This window comes from Diabrotica virgifera, chromosome 6, assembly GCF_917563875.1.
Source record: "Diabrotica virgifera virgifera chromosome 6, PGI_DIABVI_V3a".
NCBI lineage: Eukaryota > Metazoa > Arthropoda > Insecta > Coleoptera > Chrysomelidae > Diabrotica > Diabrotica virgifera.
In genome coordinates this window covers 23402615-23422097 of record NC_065448.1, presented here as the reverse complement: position 1 = coordinate 23422097, position 19483 = coordinate 23402615, and the positions used below count along the sequence as shown (strand labels likewise).

The window sequence follows — 19483 nt, the reverse complement described above, 5'->3', positions numbered from 1 at the left end:
ACGAGAAGGGAAAATTATATAAAAAGTAGCAAGAAACCAGATCGGACATAGACCTTCAAAACTATATGGTCGCCAAAAAGGAAGCGAAAGTAGCAGTAGCAAAAGCTAAAGCAGAAGCGTATTCAAACCTATACGATCAACTTGATACCAGGGAAGGCAAAGCAAAGATATATAAAATAGCCAAACAGAGAGCAAAGAAAGCAAGGGATTTTAATCAGATTAGATGTATCCGAGATGAAAATAATAAAATACTAATTCACGAAAAGGATGTCAAAAGGAGATGGACCAAGTATTTTGACAGTTTATTAAATGAAGAATTTGACAGACAGCCTGTGGAGTTAACGGAGACAGTAACAGCAATGGTTACCAGAATAACAAACGAGGAAGTGGCTCAAGCGCTTCAAAAAATAAAGAAAGGAAAAGCAGTCGGACCAGATGATATTCCTGGGGAAGTATGGAGAGCATTGGGAGAGACAGGAATAAGGTGGCTAGCAGGTCTATTTAATAGAATTATGGAAGTTGGACAAATGCCAGACGAATGGAGAAGCAGTATATTAGTACCTGTCTACAAAAACAAGGGAGACATACAACAATGCACAAACTACAGGGCTATAAAACTACTTAGCCACACCATGAAAATATGGGAGAGAGTAAGTGATTGACGGATACGTGAAGAAACCGAAATATCCGATTATCAATTTGGCTTTATGCAGGGCAGATCAACAACAGATGCAATTTTCATTGTAAGGCAATTGATGGAAAAATACAGGAATAAAGAGACCAACGCTCATATGGTATTTATCGATCTTGAGAAAGCATATGATAGAGTTCCTCGAGAGATTCTGTGGTGGGCAATCAATAAGAAATGAGTCCCTGGCGAATATGTAAAGATTGTGAGAGATATGTATGAGGGAGTAACGACTAGTGTTAGGACAGGTGTGGGAGAGACTGATAAATTTCAGGTGAAAGTAGGATTTCACCAAGGCTCGGTGCTTAGTCCTTATTTATTCTCATTAGTTTTTGACCAAATAACAGCGAAACTACAGGGTAGTATTCCATGGTGCCTAATGTATGCTGATGATGTAGTGTTAATAGGAAATAGTGAAAGAGACTTAGAACAAAAACTGGAAAAAGTTTTAAAACTTAATAGGACAAAAACAGAGTATTTGGAATGTTCATTTAAAGATGGAGTTACTACAAATAAAATGGTATCTTTGGATGGTGAAATGATTGTGAAAAGCAATAGTTTTAAGTACCTAGGATCGGTATTACAGAGTAATGGAGAAATAGATGGGGATGCATGCAGTAGAATTAGGGCTGGATGGGTGAAGTGGAAAGAAGCGAGTGGTGTGTTGTGTGACAGAAAAATTCCAATGAAGCTGAAGGGAAAATTCTATAAAACAGCCATAAGACCGGCTATGATGCACGGAACTGAATGTTGGGCAGTGAAAAAGAAAGAGGAACAACGAATGCATATGGCAGAAATGAGAATGCTTAGATGGATAAGTGGAGTGACAAAGAAGGATAAAATTAGAAATGAGTATATTAGGGGAAGTCTAGGTGTGGCACCAATTGATGCCAAAATGAGAGAGCATAGGTTACGATGGTTTGGTCATGTTCAACGTCGAGACGTTAATCACCCAATACGAAGAATAGCTGAAGTGCAGATTCCTGGAAGGAGTAGGAGAGGAAGACCAAAGAAGACCTGGGGAGAGACGATAAAGCAGGACATGTTGGTAAAGGGGATTAATATTGCTATGACCCAAGATAGAGTTGTGTGGAGAAATGTAATTAGGAAAGCCGACCCCGCATAAGGATAAGGCAAAGAGAGTGATGATGATTATAAGCATCTCATAAATATTGGCAATATCATTTTTAAGTCTTCTACTTTAAAATGTATAATATACGTCTGAATTGCCGATATAAAGGAGTCAGATTAAATTAAATTATTAGAAGAATTTTTTACTAAGCAACAACATTTTTGTTTAATCTATTAATATTTTGTTTTAGAACGACGTCCAATTTGGACGTCGAAACGTTAATAAAATCATTTTTTAGTTAAATTGTGGCTTATTTCCCATTTAGAATAGTTTACAAAAATGCCACAAGGAAATAGCTTCAGAACAACATCATTATACCACTTACATTACAGTTTACTTCATTGTAAGTTTTTTAATTATGATATACCAACTAACTGGGAATAGCCAACAATATAACTACAACCACTGGGAATTTTCCCTTATAAAAAATCCAAGAAACTATACAGCAATAGGAAGTCTGTCATACTTACCACAATTGAGCGACCTTCCTATCCAGCTTCCATCCTCACATATAATCTTCCATGTAGTTTTCTCTCCCATGATACTTTCTATGCAATTAAAGGTAACCTCACTGCCGTCTGGAAAATTGCTGTCGTCTTCTTCTACGATGGGGTGACCATTTCTATAAATTAACGAGCCACGAACCCTATAATTAGGGTCTTGTTGAATATTTCTTTTTGTTTTTAGAAAATATAACATATCAGATATTTGAAATAAAATTAGATCATTAAACAGATTTGATTGCAGGTCAGCCTTTAATGAAGACGCGGGCATTAAAATAAACGAAATAAATGTCAACAATCTGAGGTACGCAGTTGACACGGTATTGATTGCTTCCAATGAAAAAGAGTTGCAACGACTTAAGGTGTATGTACGAGTTACAGCCAATACGTCAGAGAGTATGGGAAGAAAAAATTATAAAAAGTAAATAATATCATCTATTTAACCGCCAACCTTAAAGATAACTGGGATATAAATAAAGTAATAAGAATACGCATTGAACAATCCAGAGCCATCTATAAGCTAAATAAAATTCTCATTAATAGAGATATTACATTAAACCTTAAAATCAGATTAATGCGCTGATACCTACTCTCCACATTGCTGTATGGCATGGAGAGCTGGACTCTTACAAAGATACGAAAAATTGAGTCGTCTAGTTTCAAAACCCGACAAATCCACTGAAGCCAAATGTTGGGAAATTCAAAAACACTGTTTTGGTATGAAAGTCAAGCCTATGGGTATTCATATTTTTTTATTAGTTAATATATATGTTTCTGAATTAAAAACCATTTGTAATTATTCTGGAAATGCGTAATTTTAAATACAATTTGTTTTTTACAATTTTAAATACAAGGACTTGTTGGGTTTTGATTTTTAATTACGGATTTGTCGGGTTTTGAAACTAACGTGTATGGAATTGTCGGAGTTTGAGTTATATCCAGTGAATCACAAAAAAAAACATTGTTGTTTTAAATATGATTGGTTTTATTTTGACAAAAAAACATTAAATTAAACTATTAAATCCGAAACTTCGTCAACTGATTCACACAAATGGTCATTGTTGGTTATCTCTGGAATCTCGTTGTCTTCCACATTATCATATTTTTTTAAAATATCATCAAAGTATTTTAGCGTTTCAAGTTGTTGAGAATTTTCTCCCCAATGTTTTTCCAATAAGCTCTTTACCTCCTCAAGCTTTTCTTTTTTAGGACGTACACCACCTGGAACTGTAGATTGGAAATACTTTTAACGGATTTTCCTTTTTTAAATACAGACTTATAGTCCCCTACTTATTTTTCCAGTCGTACACCGTCACACCTTTACCAAATAGAGAGTTCCATGGTCTTTAAAAGTTTCAATGAACTCCCCTGCAGGAACGATGGTGTCTTTTTTTAATAATTTTTTCGATCTTTGCAAATAGTCTGTCTGGGTTTTAACAACACTGACAAACATCTTGTGCTCTCTTTGTAGCTACGTCACTTTCTTACCAGATTGTGATTGGCTGTGTCGGATTTGCTGGCATTTGATTTTAACAGTGCTTGGATTTGCTGGTTTTTGAAACCAACCCAATATTTCAAATGCAAATTAAGATTAGATCTGGAGGGTTTTGCATTGGAAATTCAGTATAAACTTATAGAAGGCCAGTTTACAAATCTGTTGACATACATAATTCAATATTCATAAAAAGTGGATTTGTCGGGTTTTGAAACTAGACGACTCAATTAGAAAATAAGTATATGGAAATACATGCATAAAAATTACGGCTAGGTAATAGCCGTAATTGTTATGCATGTTAGCATGTTAAGTAAAGATGGGAGCAATATATTGTGGTTTCACTGAAACAGATGCAATTTTTATAAAACTTCCATAAAACTATGATAAACAGTAGGTATTAAGTTCAGATAAAAACTAACTAATGTGTCAGAAACAAGAATAAGACGGATGCGTCTAGTGAAATTATTGGAAATCGAGGAATGACACCAATTGATGGCAAAATGAAGGCCTAGGTTAAGACATTTAATGAAAGGCATCTTCAAAGATGATTTTTATTTATCACCGCGTACAAATAAATGCTTAGTTTCTGGAAATGGTATCTAAAGGTCGACGACCGAAGAAGACTTCGCTTAGACAAGACATGTGTATGAAAGGAATGACGAACAATAACATACATACACTGATGAAGCAAATAAAGGAAGAATGAAATTAAAACTTAAACAAATATTTTACAATATGCTCTATACTCTATATGACATACAAAATTTTTGTTATTGACTTACTTTGCTGGTGGTCCACAAGCATTGCCTCCAGAATTGCCATATTGGATCACTGTGATTTCTCCACCTTTGACTATGTCACTACCCCCTAGGTATTGAGTCTCTGTCTTTCCTCCAACAGAACTTGGACTACAGCTGGGTACTTTTGGTTCCAGTTCGCCTAAATTAACGCAAAAAACAAAAAAAATAATTTAGGTACACAAGCAAATAATTTACGTTAGCAGATATTACACAAACAAATAATATAGTAGGGGAGCGAAGTATTCTAAATGTGCGGTCACTCGAGCGCTTTGGGGACCTATTGGGTTGTGAGAGTAGGTCCTAAAACCAAAACAAGTTAAGTAAAGTTTTCCATTTGAGTGGGGACTTTCATTTTTAATTTAATTTTGCATTTCCAACAATCATTTTTTTTTAGATTATAGCGCCATCTATCCATAATTCGAAAAAAGGTTTGGAATAAAATTAGCTTATTTTTGCGTAAAGAATCCAAATCTGGAATAAAAATTTGGGGCTCCTATTTAAGATTTTAAAGTAATCCCCCACCCCACCTTTGTGGGGTGTCGTGTTTGGTACCATTCGATAGATTTTTCAAAAATATTGATTAAGTGTATTTTGTGGTTTTACGATCTAATGTTTATTTTGTGAAATATTACGGGATTTGTATTTAAAATTTTAAATTTACCCCCACCCCTCTCCGTGGGAGGTCATGTTTGGTATCATTGGATTTTTGAAAAATATTGAATACATATTTTTTAGTTTTTCGATCTAACGTTCATTTCGCAAATTATTCGCTTTCTTTTGCGAAACTGTTTAACTCACCGATTTCCTTACTCATAGCTCAAATCGTCAAATTTTTAAAATATACACTGTTTTGCATGTCCTTAACTTACCTTACTAGTCTAGTAAAATAAAATTTCAGTACATGTAAAACAAAATGTAAATTCGTACAGGTTGAAACAAATTTTATATCAAAGTTTAGGTGGGTACAAAATATATTTTCAAGAAAGTATCCAAATCACACAAGGGGATCATTTTTTAAATAATTAAAAACCGGTCATTTTTGCAAAAAAAATACTTTTTTAACTGCTGAGGTCATTCAATTACCAATGAAGGTCTATAGGATTATTTTCTGCAAAGTTGAAGGGTAAATCTTTCACATATAACTTACTAAATTGAATTTGACCCCCTATTTATTTAAATAATTATATATGAAACTTTAAAAACAAATTTGCAAAAAATTATTTTTAGCGTTTTAAATAAGCACTATAAAATATCTTATTTTACAGAAAAAGTTGCACTATGTTATCAGTATTAATCAAAAAAAAATTGGTCCAAAAATATTTAATATTTTTTGAGATATTGAATTTGTTTATTAAATGTTACCTGTACCAAAGAAATATTCACCTGTATTAAATCTTATTAGTTTTATTTTTATGTATATTTTCGATAAATGTATTGATAAATTCAAATTTCAATTAAACTTCCCCCTAAAATGACATTTGAAAATTATTCAAATTTGTTTATAATTTGTTTTTTTAATAACGTCGCGGGGATTAAATATTTTGAAATCCCGCTTCGATAATTGGGTTTCTGGGAATTTTTCACTAATTAACAAATTTTGTTGTCTTTTTTTCCTCTTCTTTTTTTTTCTTGGAGTTATATTACTACGGGCCCTTTTAGGGTTAAGTTTCATTAAGAATGTCGAATCTCTAAGTTATAGATTCTAGACCTAAAAATATTAAGACTGGTCTAAAATCACTTAAATAAAATGTGGCTGGTTACTGAGTTACAGGGTGTTTTATTTAAAAATTAAAAATTATTTTTACCAAGTACTTTCAAACTATTTGACGCATCCTTATCATACTTGTCAGAAAGTGTGGGTACTATACAGTCTACTAAATTGTGACAAATAAAAGTTTCTAGCTACTACCAGAGGCGTACGACAGGGGATAGTTAATGGTTGACCCTTTCCAAATTCTACGCCACTGAGGGAATTACTATTTTAGCGAAATTTTTCGATTCTCCAATACTTTATATGTAAATAATATACTCTTTACTGGTAACTATTAAGTCATTAGTTTTCGAGATATTGGACGTTAAAAATGAAACGGCATAGTTATTTTGATTCATTCATTCATTCATTTTAAACTTCCAATATCTCTCAAACTGATGATATGGTATCGATACCAATAAAGTTATTTACATACAAAGTATTGGAGAATCGAAAAATTTCGTTAAAATAGTAATTCACTCAGTGGCGTAGAATTTGGGAAGGGTCAATCATTCACTATCCCCTGTCGTACGCCTCTGGCACTAGCTAGAAACGTTTATTAATCACACTTTAGTAGGGTGTATAATAGCCATACTTTCTGTCAAGTATGATAAGGATACGTTAAATAGTTTTAAAGTACTTGGTAACAATAATTTTTAAATTTTTAAATAAAACACCCCCGTAACTCAGCAAGTAGCCACATTTTATTTAAGAGATTTTAGTTAAATCTTAATATTTTTAGGTCTACAATCTAGATCTCATAGACTCGACATTCTTAATAAAATTTAACCCTAAAAGGGCCCGTAGTAATATAACTCCAAGGAAAAAAAGAAGAAGAAAAAACGACAAAAAAATTGTGTTAATTAGTAAAAAATTCCCAGGAACCCAATTATCGAAACGGCATTTTAAAATACTTAATCCCCGCGACGTTATTAAAAAAAGAAATTATAAACAAATTTGTATGATTTTCAAATGCCATTTTAGGGGGGAGTTTAATTGAAATTTGAATTTATCAATACAATTATCGAAAACATACATAAAAATAAAAATAATGAGATCTTAAGCAGGTGAATATTTCCTTGGCAACAACCGCGTTTTTGCAATTGAAAATATAGTAACATTTAAAAAACAACTTCAATATCTCAAAAAATATTAAATATTTTTCGACCAATTTTTTTTTTTTTGCTTAATACTGGTAACATAGCGCAACTTAGTTTGTAAAATAAGATATTTTATAGTGCTTATTTAAAACGCTAAAAATAATTATTTGCGAATTTGTTTTTTAAGTTTTATATACAATTATTTAAATAAATAGGGGGTCAAATTTAATTTAGTAAGTCTTATGTGAACGATTTACCCTTCATCTTTGTAGAAAAAAATCCCATAGACCTTCATTAATAAGTGAATTACCTCAGCAGTTAAAAAAGTATTTTTTTTTGCAAAAATGGCCCCTTTTTAATTATTTAAGCAATGATCACCTTGTATGATTTGGATACTTTCTTGAAAATATCTTTTGTACCCACCTAAACTTTGATATAAAATTTGTTTTAACCTGTACGAATTTACATTTTGACTTTTTTTTATTTTATTAGGCAATTAATATCGAGTAATAATCTGACAATATCGAGTATTTTTAAGGATAGATTTTTTTTTCGTGCCCCCCTTAACAAACTCCCCTGTGTTAAGAGCTAATATATGGTAGAGGTACATCTGCAGGGTATCAGGTTTCTCCCCATATGATAATCTAACGCGCTCGAGTAACTGCAAAAATCCCCGCTTGGGCTCCCCTACCAATACAAAAAACACACAAAACAGTCAGAATTTGATATTTCGTAGATATACCACCCTCAGATTTTTTTCTACCATAAGCTTACTGTTACTTGCAAGATCTAGGCCAAGTAAGTCAACCATAAATTTTGGACAGCGTAACCTATTAAAATCTTGTTGCGTATACATTTTCTAAGATTTTTTTAGAATAATCTTTTTTGGAAACGATTTCCGGACTGGAAATCTAAACGTCCAACATTAGTTAAAAAGATAATTTTCATTACAATCAATTATGGCTTAATACCATATAAATATAACATTTACCCGGAATGGGACGTTTCGATGCCGCCGGTTCATCGCCGGCCGTTTCGATGCCGCCGGTTCATCGCCAGTCCATTTCATCGCCGTGATATCTCGCATTTCCTAGAATTCCTAATTAATACTAAAAATAACTAATAATTGTAACTGTCGAAAATTCGGAAATATATCAGATAGCGATTAATTGACTGGCGATGAATCGGCCGGCATCGGCATCGAACTGGCGGCATCGAAACGGCGGCGATGAAACGTCCTACACCCCATTTACCTTAGATATACCACAAGAAAGCAGTTTCTAACCACTTTTAAACACCTCTTACTAAGGGTCGATTTCTCATACCTGCGGTAATCTATGGTTCAGTTGAACCAGGTTCAGCCGTGATCTTCGGTTTTGTTTGGAATACATTTCTCATTGCACGTTCATGTCAGCGCTCGTTCTACAGCTTTCGAGAAATGCCAATAGATGGCAAAAGGTAAAAAAACTGTCGCCATTTTGAACTACCTTTTTTATGCTGGCTTTGAATAAAGTTAAATTTAAGTATTTATAGTCAAATAGTCATTTTAATAATTATAAATAAATATTATAAAAACAAAAATAATGTTATCGTTTATCGTTAGGCTTAATATAATAAAATAGGATACATTTATATTATGACAGCGTTTCGTGTTAACACAACGCATGCGTAGTCCATGAAATCGTCTGATTCTGAAATTTTTGAACGGCCGAATTCCACCAAGTTTAAACTGCCATCAGTTGAACGTGCGAATTGAGAAAGACGATTTTGACTTTAAACTGACGTTTACTAGAAGTTCAGGTTAAGCTGGAGTTGAACTCGATATGAGAAATTGGCCCTAAGTGATTCTACTTCTAATGGATTATAGAGAAATACTCACCCAGAAGACATTGTATATGTCTTGAAGGTTGTCCCTGATCTCCTTCACAGTGATATGCAACACTGGAACCATTGGCTATTGTAAGGCCTGCTCTATATCCCGATGAATAATGTCCATGTGGAATCTTAGGAAGTTGACACGGTGCTAAAAAATCAGTATAAAAACCAAATTAGTCTTAAATTCAAAGATTAAATTGAAAGCAAACACCTGTAATGTTGTAATAAAGTTTCTGAAGCAGTCTCTAAGAGAAAAATATGATGGTTTTAATGATAAAAATGATAACTTCTCTTATCTTCATCGGTGTTTATTTTAACTATTGTAAGTAATATAGTTTGATGAATCCTGTTCAGACCATCGACACATTTGTTTTGAAATTGCAAGCAAAGGGTCTATCAAGGAGACTCATTGTAATCCTCAAAAAATTAACTGGGAAGCATATAAGCGGTCATTATATATGTATTTTTCAAACAGGATTAAAGGGATGATAAGGCATACATTGGACCTAGATATGACCGCCGAACAATTTTAAGATATTGTCATGTTAGCATGCGAAAACAAATGTTCGGGAATATTGACGAATTCCAACAGGAAAGTACCCTGGTGGAATGATAATCTTGCAAATCAAAGGACCGAAGTTAGATACAAATTTAATTTCGCCAAAAGATCAGTTGAGTGGGATGATTATTGGAAAGCTCTGACTGAATATAATAAAGAACTGATAAGGGTAAAAAGAGAATCGTGGAGAAGGCATTACAGCGAGATAAAACATACTGCAGAAATGTCAAGGCTCTATAAAGTTCCCTCAAAGGACCCTCAGATAAATATTCCCCCGCTCCAAAAAGAGACAGGTGAATACATTCAGAATGGTAAAGAGTTCCGGAGAACTTTTTAGGGTGCACTTTCCAGAGTCTGAATCAAAACTGATACCAGTAGACACATGAAAGATTGGACTGGATACCATGAAATATGATTCTAGGGAAAACTGACGTGTGGTAAAGTAAGTGGTAAACTAAGACAAAATCAAATGGGTAATAATCTCATTCGAGCCATATAACTCACCGGGTCCAAACTGGATTTATCCAAAACTTCTACCTACAAAAAATTATATATGATACTGCAAGCTAGCTTAGGACTAGGGTACATACCAAAAGCATAGAAGTTAATAACGGTGGCTTTTATACCCAAACCTGGAAAGATCGAGAAAACAAACGGGAATCAGCCAAGTTATAATAGGCTTTTTACTAGATATGTGCCAATTAAGGGACATTGGTTGTTACCTGGACTGTATGACAACATCCGAGGTATTCTCCTGGACATCACGCATAACTTTCTTGGGAATGATAAAGTAATAGATTCTGCTATCCTACTGCACCACAGTATCACAACCATTCTATTAATACAGGTCTGCTTGTGAAAATCCAATGATAAGTTAGTCCAGAATTATTTCTTATGAGCCTTATCTTAGTACTGCCAGTGGCTGCTTACCTCCGTTAGGATAATTAAAGACCCTATGGTTGATCTGTGGGACGGGAAGGATATATGAGGATTAGATGTGGTGCAGGATTGGGATCTGTTTTCTCCTAGAAAGGGAGCTTTGGAGAGAAACAATAGCTGGATTAGGAGCAGGATTGCCAAGCCATGAAGTAGTCTGTCCTTTACTGGGATTTGTAAAAGAGTAATACCTGCTACCCGCTGTTTATAAGTACAAAATATGGTAATTATTAGGATTATTTGTGATTCGGTGATGAAATGGGTGCATTTAAATAACTATCTAAGCTAAAGAAACTTCAAGCAAGTCGTGACTTATGAAAAAACTGTTCTATTAACAGTATTCATGAAAACGCTACAGGAAATCATGTCATCTATTTTGTATGAAGAATGTTAACAAGTGCTCAAAACTCACCCTGTAAATGGGCTATAAAAATAGCTACGTTGTAGTTAATAATAGAACTTTCATAAACTCAAACTCTGCAAGATGCAAAACAAGAACTGCTGATTTTAAAACGTTAGCATAAAAACTGATGTTAGATGATTTTGGCAGCTATTCAAACCTTAAACATACCTGGGCTACATTCGGGAAAACTGGTGACAGCCCAGTCTCCATGCCAGCACCTCAAATTGCTTGGACCTTGCACCTGGTAACCCTCTTCACAAGAGAACTCAACGACCTGTCCGTTCTCTATGTCAACCGTTTCGTTCAGTGGTTGATCATAATCGATTGTAACGTTGGACGACGAAGATTGGTCGTTTTTAGATAATTTATAAATACCGGATGGGGTTATAGGCACGAAACACGGTACTGAAACCGTCAATAAGGAGCACAAATAAATGTGTATACAGATCACATAGATATAGTCTAAGAGCCGGGGGGAAAGGGCGTAGGCGCAAAATTTCGCGCCAATTTGTTTTAAATGCATTCATTTTTTCGAATTCTGAGAAAACTAATAAGTATTTTTGAAAAATTCCAACGCAGAATAAAAGTTTATATTCTTTCCGAGGGCTGACAGTCCCTTAGAATAACCAAACAGTTTCTTTTAAATGAGATATTTGAAATTAAAATAAATACTAAATCTTCTCTTTGTTTTTCACCCATGTAACTTATTAAAATAAACATTATAGAAGTTTTCGGGGACTTTTGGCCCTAGTATTAATGCAATATTTCATTCTGCGTCTAAATTTTTCAAAAATACTTACTCTCAGGATTCGAAAAAAATGAATGCATTTAAAACACACTGGTGCGAAATTTTGCGCCTACGCCCTTAACGCTTTCTATGTTTTTTGGTGCGTAGATTTGATTTTTCGATGATACCAGGCTGCAAACCCGTCAGAAAATTTGTTATTAACAATTTAATTGTTTAAATGATTGTTTTTCCTAAACCATTAGGCATATTTAACTTTACCAAAATGAAAATTATTTCTTTTGAAAAAATGAACTATTTTGTTCATTAATTTAGCCAATGAAAGTTATAGAACAACTCAAATAAAACATTTTAAGCCTTGAAAAATATTTCTATGTTAACTTTTGACCACGATATAGCACAGCGAATGCGGGCTCACGTAAACCCCTCGCGTAAATCAATTTTACGTGTCTTGGCAAAAATTTAACAAAAAAATATTTACCAAAGCTTAAAATGTTCGTTTTGAACTGTTCTATAACTGTCATTAACCAAACTGCCAACACGGCTCAATTTTGTTTAAAACTCTTATAAACAAATTAATTCGCAACTTTTTAGTGAAATTTTTAAAGTTTAATTGTTATAACTTTTTGAAGTTATACTTCTTTAGGCACGAGGGTAAATTTTTCATTTTACTGGGCGCATGCGCACACCGACAGTATGGTATAAACGTTATACGGGATCCGATTTTGTGTTAAAATCATCTGTCAATAATTGTTCAATATGAAGATTTTGGATAAACAAATTAATGGTGTGTATTTTAGTTTTTATTGTTGTGATGACAGAGAAAAAAGCAAGTTTATAATATTGTAGTGACTTTTTAAATAGTTTTTAAAAGCGACAGGTACGTAATACTTAATTGTAAATGTTTCAGTATCCTAATAGAAAATTTCATATGTACCTACCTATTTGGAAAATTTGAAAAGAACCTACCAAAATAGTACGTAATGCTTTGATTTACATAATTTGATTACCATCAAAATTTCTATCAATATTCACCTAATATATTGTTTTCTTACTCTATGTTTTCTATATACCTAATTCTAAATAATTTCAATTCAAAATCAAAATAATTTGGTTAAATTCAGAACCGTCAAAAGTTTAATCCGTTTAGATCTTCGCACATGATGACATGGTCTCCGTGGGTAAAAGTATAAGGTGAATGAATTTCAATACTAACTGCGCTGATAAGCGGGTTCGAACCCCAATGGAAACTTTTATTTTTTTATTTTTTTTATACATTTTATGATTGTAAGTTTATTTATTATATAATTTTTTTCCAGAAAATACGTATTTAGTTAAAATTTTTTCCTACATTTTTCAGAAATCATTTGTGGCATTTTCAATGTGTTTGTTTGTGTGTGTTTTATTCTTTTATTATTTTATTTTTTTACACTGTTTTAATAAAAAATTTTGAGAAGTAGTAAGTATTAAAATTAGTTTAATATTTAAATAAAATATAAATAAACTGTTTAAAGTATATTAATTTCGTTGAAATCATATAATAGAAGTATAACTTCTTACGTGCGTACAAAGTACACACACATTCTTTTTTTTTATTAATAAAGATAAAGTAACTTTGCAAATAACTCTAGAACGAGAAATCAGGAACACAGGACTGAAAAAGACAATTATTCAAAGCTCAACACAGATCATAGATAACTGGCAGCACGAGATAAAAAAGATTAGAAAGGGAACTTTCAACCCTTGTAAGAGAAGCAAAGACGAGAGGATTAATAATCAATTAGAATAGAACAAAACACCTAATAACCACAAGAGACAATGTAATCGGAATAACAGAAATAAAGATAGGTGAAATACATTCCAGAAGATTGATTGCTTCAAATACTTGGGGGTGATGGTGGACGTCAAAACTGGAAGAAGTATAGAGATAAACGAAGAAATTAAAGCAGGTAATAGAGTATACTGGAAATATCACCGACTACTTAAGGACAAAAACCTTAGCAAAAAAAAAACAAAATAAAAAATATAGACAACAGCAATTAGACTAGTAATAGCCTATGGAGCAAAGGTGATGTGCCTTACGAAAAAAGACGAAGAAAAGTTTTTTTTTTTTTTTTCATAATCATCATTACGATGATGATTATTACTATTACAATCTGGTCATACTTGACCAATGAGCAATTTTAATCTAACCTAAATTATTACTGTTCCTTAAAATTAAGAGCTTACCCCATAGCGTCTCTTATCTAACCTAACAAGATAGTGCACTATTCTAGCATACATACTAACGCGCACAAGCACTATGCTCTGCTTTTCACTATCACCTATCACTTAAACTAGTTTATAAGGTTTTGTTCTCTTCAGTCTTCTAACTTGCCCAGTAGTATCGAGGAGCTGGATTGCCTCAATATTCTCGTGCATGTGAACAATGTGAAGTCGTTGCTCGTGCCTTCCTGCCATCTTCTTGATGATTATATCCACAGTTTCCATTGCTAGGTCCTTATGGATATCACTGTTTGTAACATACCAAGGAGCATCTAAAATATTTCTTAGTATTTTGTTCTGGACTCTTTGTATTACTGTTATATTACTTGGTCTAGTACACCCCCATAGTGGGCATCCATAAGTCCATACAGGTCTCAATATTTGTTTGTAAATTAGTAACTTATTATGCATCGACAATATGGAGTTTCTTCCAATTAGCCAATACATTTTTTTATATCTTATATTTAGTTAAGAAAAGTTAACAATAATAATTGAGAGAAAAAAATTATGAGAAGAATACATGACCCAGTAAAGACAGAAACAGGGGAATATAGAAAGCTAATGAACCATGAAATAATAAATATAACTGAAGGAGAAGATATAGTGATACTCATTAAAGCGCAAAGGCTCAGATGCTTTGATCACATACAAAGAGGAGAGGTAGAATAACTGATCTGGAAGATAATGAATTGAAAACCAGTAAAAAATAGACCAAGAGGAAGACCAAAAATAAGATGGAATGAGAGAAAAGATTCAGAGCCGGAGAGATTGGAAGAAGATAGTAGAGAAGGTCCAGAAGGTTGATTGCTTCAAATACCTGAGGGTGATGGTGGACGTCAAAACTGGAAGGAGTATAGAGATAAACGAAGGAATTAAAGCAGGCAATAGAGTATATTGGAAATATCACCGACTACTTAAGGACAAAAACCTTAGCAAAAAAACAAAATCAAAAATATATACAACAGCAATTAGACTAGTGATAGCCTATGGAGCAGAGGTGATGTGCCTTACGAAAAAAGACGAAGGAAAGTTAAGAATAATTGAGAGAAAAAAATTATGAGAAGAATACATGGCCCAGTAAAGACAGAAATAGGGGAATATAGAAAGCTGATGAACCATGAAATAATAAATATAACTGAAGGAGAAGATATAGTGATACTCATTAAAGCGCAAAGGCTCAGATGCTTTGATCACATACAAAGAGGAGAGGTAGAATAACTGATCTGGAAGATAATGAATTGAAAACCAGTAAAAAATAGACCAAGAGGAAGACCAAAAATAAGATGGAATGAGAGAAAAGATTCAGAGCCGGAGAGATTGGAAGAAGATAGTAGAGAAGGTCCAGAAGGTTGATTGCTTCAAATACCTGAGGGTGATGGTGGACGTCAAAACTGGAAGGAGTATAGAGATAAACGAAGGAATTAAAGCAGGTAATAGAGTATATTGGAAATATCACCGACTACTTAAGGACAAAAACCTTAGCAAAAAAAAACAAAATCAAAAATATATACAACAGCAATTAGACTAGTGATAGCCTATGGAGCAGAGGTGATGTGCCTTACAAAAAAAGACGAAGGAAAGTTAAGAATAATTGAGAGAGAAAAATTATGAGAAGAATACATGGCCCAGTAAAGACAGAAATAGGGGAATATAGAAAGCTGATGAACCATGAAATAATAAATATAACTGAAGGAGAAGATATAGTGATACTCATTAAAGCGCAAAGGCTCAGATGCTTTGATCAACACAAAGAAGAGGGTTAGAATAACTGATCAGGAAGATAATGAACTGGAAACCAATAAAACATAGACCAAGAGGAAGACCAAAAATAAGATGGAATGAGAGAAAAACTTCAGGGCCGGAGAGAGTGGAAGAAGATAGTAGAGAAGACAAAAACGCATCACAACCTATGAACGCCGACCTAAAGGAAACTGCGGACTAATCCACCGCGTGAAATTGATTAAAAGAGCTCATAGTATTTTAGCGACCTATACTCTAACAAGAGTGAACGGTCCCTATAGATAACTTTGCAAATTTTTTTAATTACCTTTAAAATGAGGGGGCTTTGAAAGTTAATCGCATATTTGAAAGCTGAGTTATACTTGGAAAAGCCCCATTGAATGCATATTTTGCAACTGAAGGGGTAAAAAGCAAAAGGGTCTAAGTGACATTTTTTTAAAAAATGAGTTAAGCGCATATATCGAAAGTTAAAACTAAAGCGTCGTTTAAACACAACGATAAGTCACAGCAACTAGTTGTGATGACAAGTTGAAACACTGTTTAGACGCTGCGATTCAATGCGATACCACCTTCAACCCAACTCCAACTTTGATAAGTTGTGCGATGCACCGTTTACACACAATGATAAGTTGCAACAACTCGATTGACCTTGATAAGTTGTTTGATTTATCGCTGTGTTTAAACGACCCTTAAACATTACTTGCTGGCAAAATGATCCAATTGATTTTTAAACCTTCTGCTCCATCTCTTGGTAAGGGGAAAAATTAGGTTTACAGATGTTCTATTTTCAGTAGTGGCAAAGTGATCCAAGGGCGCTTAGACCTTTATGCCGCTGATTACTGTCAGTTTTTTTTATTCCTATTCACGTTGTTTTTGTAAGTTTAGTGTAGTTTTCGTATCTTTTTAGTGGAATATTCTTTATGTATGTATGAAATGAGACCATTGGCCAACGAGGATCGCAAGAAATTGGATCATAGCTACACCTTACTTAGTCATTGTTTATTTTTTTTTTCAGTATATAAAAGATTTCACAATAAAACACTGAAAAACGTTTGTTTTTCTATACTTCCACAAAATTTATTACAACTATGTTACTACTACAGCTGTTTCGGCAAAGTGCCTTTCTCAAGTGATATATTTTACAATGTGTTTGCCTTTTTAAGTCGTTAACTGAAGAGGTTGAGGAGTGGGGAGCTGTTTGTCTCGAGTTGGTCATTCAGAATTATATCTGTATTTTTCAATTTATTAATTTCCATTGATTCTAAAAGTGATAGCTTAAGGCCTTTATTTTGAATATGTAGAATTTGAAACTCTTCATTGAAAGAATGATTATGATCTAGAAGGTGAAGTGCGTATGTAGAAGTGTCTGTTTTTCTATTGTTGAAAGCCCTTTTGTGTTCTGCTATCCGTTTGTCAAAAGTTCTGCCAGTTTGACCGATGTAAGTTTTCGGACAGTCACCACAAGTTAGTTTGTACACACCACTCTGTAGTTGCTTTCTCTTTCGGCTTTTATTGTTTTTAATATGTTTGCTTAAGTTGTTGTTAGTTCTGAAAGCTGGTGTTATTCCTTTCTTTTTTATGTATCTGGCTAATTTTGTTGTTATTTTGCCAGTATATGTGAGAGAGCAGAAGGTACTGGGTTCTTTCTGTGGTGGTGGATACACTAATTTCAAGGCTTTCTTATGGAGTTTTTGGTTTAAAATGTTGTTAACTGTTTGTTCGTTATAGCCATTGTTTACTGCTATTTGTCTAATGATATTTAGTTCTGTCTCGAAGTTATTTTTTGTCATAGGAATTTCTGTCAGTCTATGTATCATGCTATGGTAGGCTGCTAATTTGTGTTGTGTAGGATGGGATGATGAATTGTGTATAGTTGTGTCAGTATGGGTAGGTTTATGATATACGGAGAACTCATGATTGTTGTGTAGTCTGGTAATCGTTACATCTAGAAACCAGACTACACAACAAACATGAGTTCTCCGTATATCATAAACCTACCCCTACTGACACAACTATACACAATTCATCATCCCATCCTACACAACATAAATTAGCAGCCTACCATAGCATGATACATAGACTGACAGAAATTCCTATGACAAAAAATAACTTCGAGACAGAACTAAATATCATTAGACAAATAGCAGTAAACAATGGCTATAACGAACAAACAGTTAACAACATTTTAAACCAAAAACTCCATAAGAAAGCCTTGAAATTAGTGTATCCACCACCACAGAAAGAACCCAGTACCTTCTGCTCTCTCACATATACTGGCAAAATAACAACAAAATTAGCCAGATACATAAAAAAGAAAGGAATAACACCAGCTTTCAGAACTAACAACAACTTAAGCAAACATATTAAAAACAATAAAAGCCGAAAGAGAAAGCAACTACAGAGTGGTGTGTACAAACTAACTTGTGGTGACTGTCCGAAAACTTACATCGGTCAAACTGGCAGAACTTTTGACAAACGGATAGCAGAACACAAAAGGGCTTTCAACAATAGAAAAACAGACACTTCTACATACGCACTTCACCTTCTAGATCATAATCATTCTTTCAATGAAGAGTTTCAAATTCTACATATTCAAAATAAAGGCCTTAAGCTATCACTTTTAGAATCAATGGAAATTAATAAATTGAAAAATACAGATATAATTCTGAATGACCAACTCGAGACAAACAGCTCCCCACTCCTCAACCTCTTCAGTTAAAGACTTAAAAAGGCAAACACATTGTAAAATATATCACTTGAGAAAGGCACTTTGCCGAAACAGCTGTAGTAATAACATAGTTGTAATAAATTTTGTAGAAGTATAGAAAAACAAACGTTTTTCAGTGTTTTATTGTGAGATAAAATGAACTTCCATCAAGTAACGGTCGAATCCATCAATTATAAAAGATTTGCCACCAACTGTCAAAGAACTAATTTGTTACACTGACCAATGTGGTGATCAAAATAAAAATAAGAATATTGCTAAATTGTTTATGTTTTTGGTTCAAAGTACTACTTTGAAAATAATGCATCATAAATTTTTTGAGCCAGGACATTCGTATATGGAATGCGACCGTTCTTTTGCTAGAATCGAAAAAAGAAGAAAGCTATCCTTATATATTTTTATGCCAGAACATTGGACAGATTTAATAATGAAAACTTCCAAAAAGTTTCAAGTATATTCCATGGAACATCTCGACTTTGATTACCTTCATAGGCTCATGTGTGATCCAGAAAAAGACATGGAAAAGCGAATAATAAAAATTTATATCTTAAAAATTTAAACCAACCCCTAAATAGAGCCGTTTTGGAAATTCCATATGCTAAGAGGGAAAATATTATTCAGCTGTTGCCTTTTATTCTCCCGGTTCATCATATTTTTACCAAAATTTGGCCCATCAACATCAACCCAAAAAAGAAAAAAAAATGCAACAGAATGTAAGCCAACGACGTCGACGGAAACTAAAATGGAGGAATATTTCCAAGAAGAAC

At 33.5% G+C, this 19483-nt stretch overlaps 1 protein-coding gene across 5 annotated transcripts in view; it reads right to left on the bottom strand.

Moving 5' to 3' along the window:
- LOC114331295 (complement factor H) overlaps positions 1-19483 on the bottom strand; it is a 97018-nt gene that overhangs the window by 10388 nt on the left and 67147 nt on the right. For 3 of the 5 annotated variants that reach the window (XM_050654829.1, XM_028280830.2, XM_028280876.2), the window contains exons 14-17: positions 11410-11646; positions 9348-9491; positions 4601-4757; positions 2291-2466 (exon numbers count right to left, since the gene is read on the bottom strand). In XM_050654829.1, coding sequence (XP_050510786.1) covers positions 2291-2466; positions 4601-4757; positions 9348-9491; positions 11410-11646 — 714 coding nt within the window. The remainder of the gene's footprint in view (positions 1-2290; positions 2467-4600; positions 4758-9347; positions 9492-11409; positions 11647-19483) is intronic. The other 2 variants (XM_050654828.1, XM_028280865.2) reach the window with 2 other exon arrangements.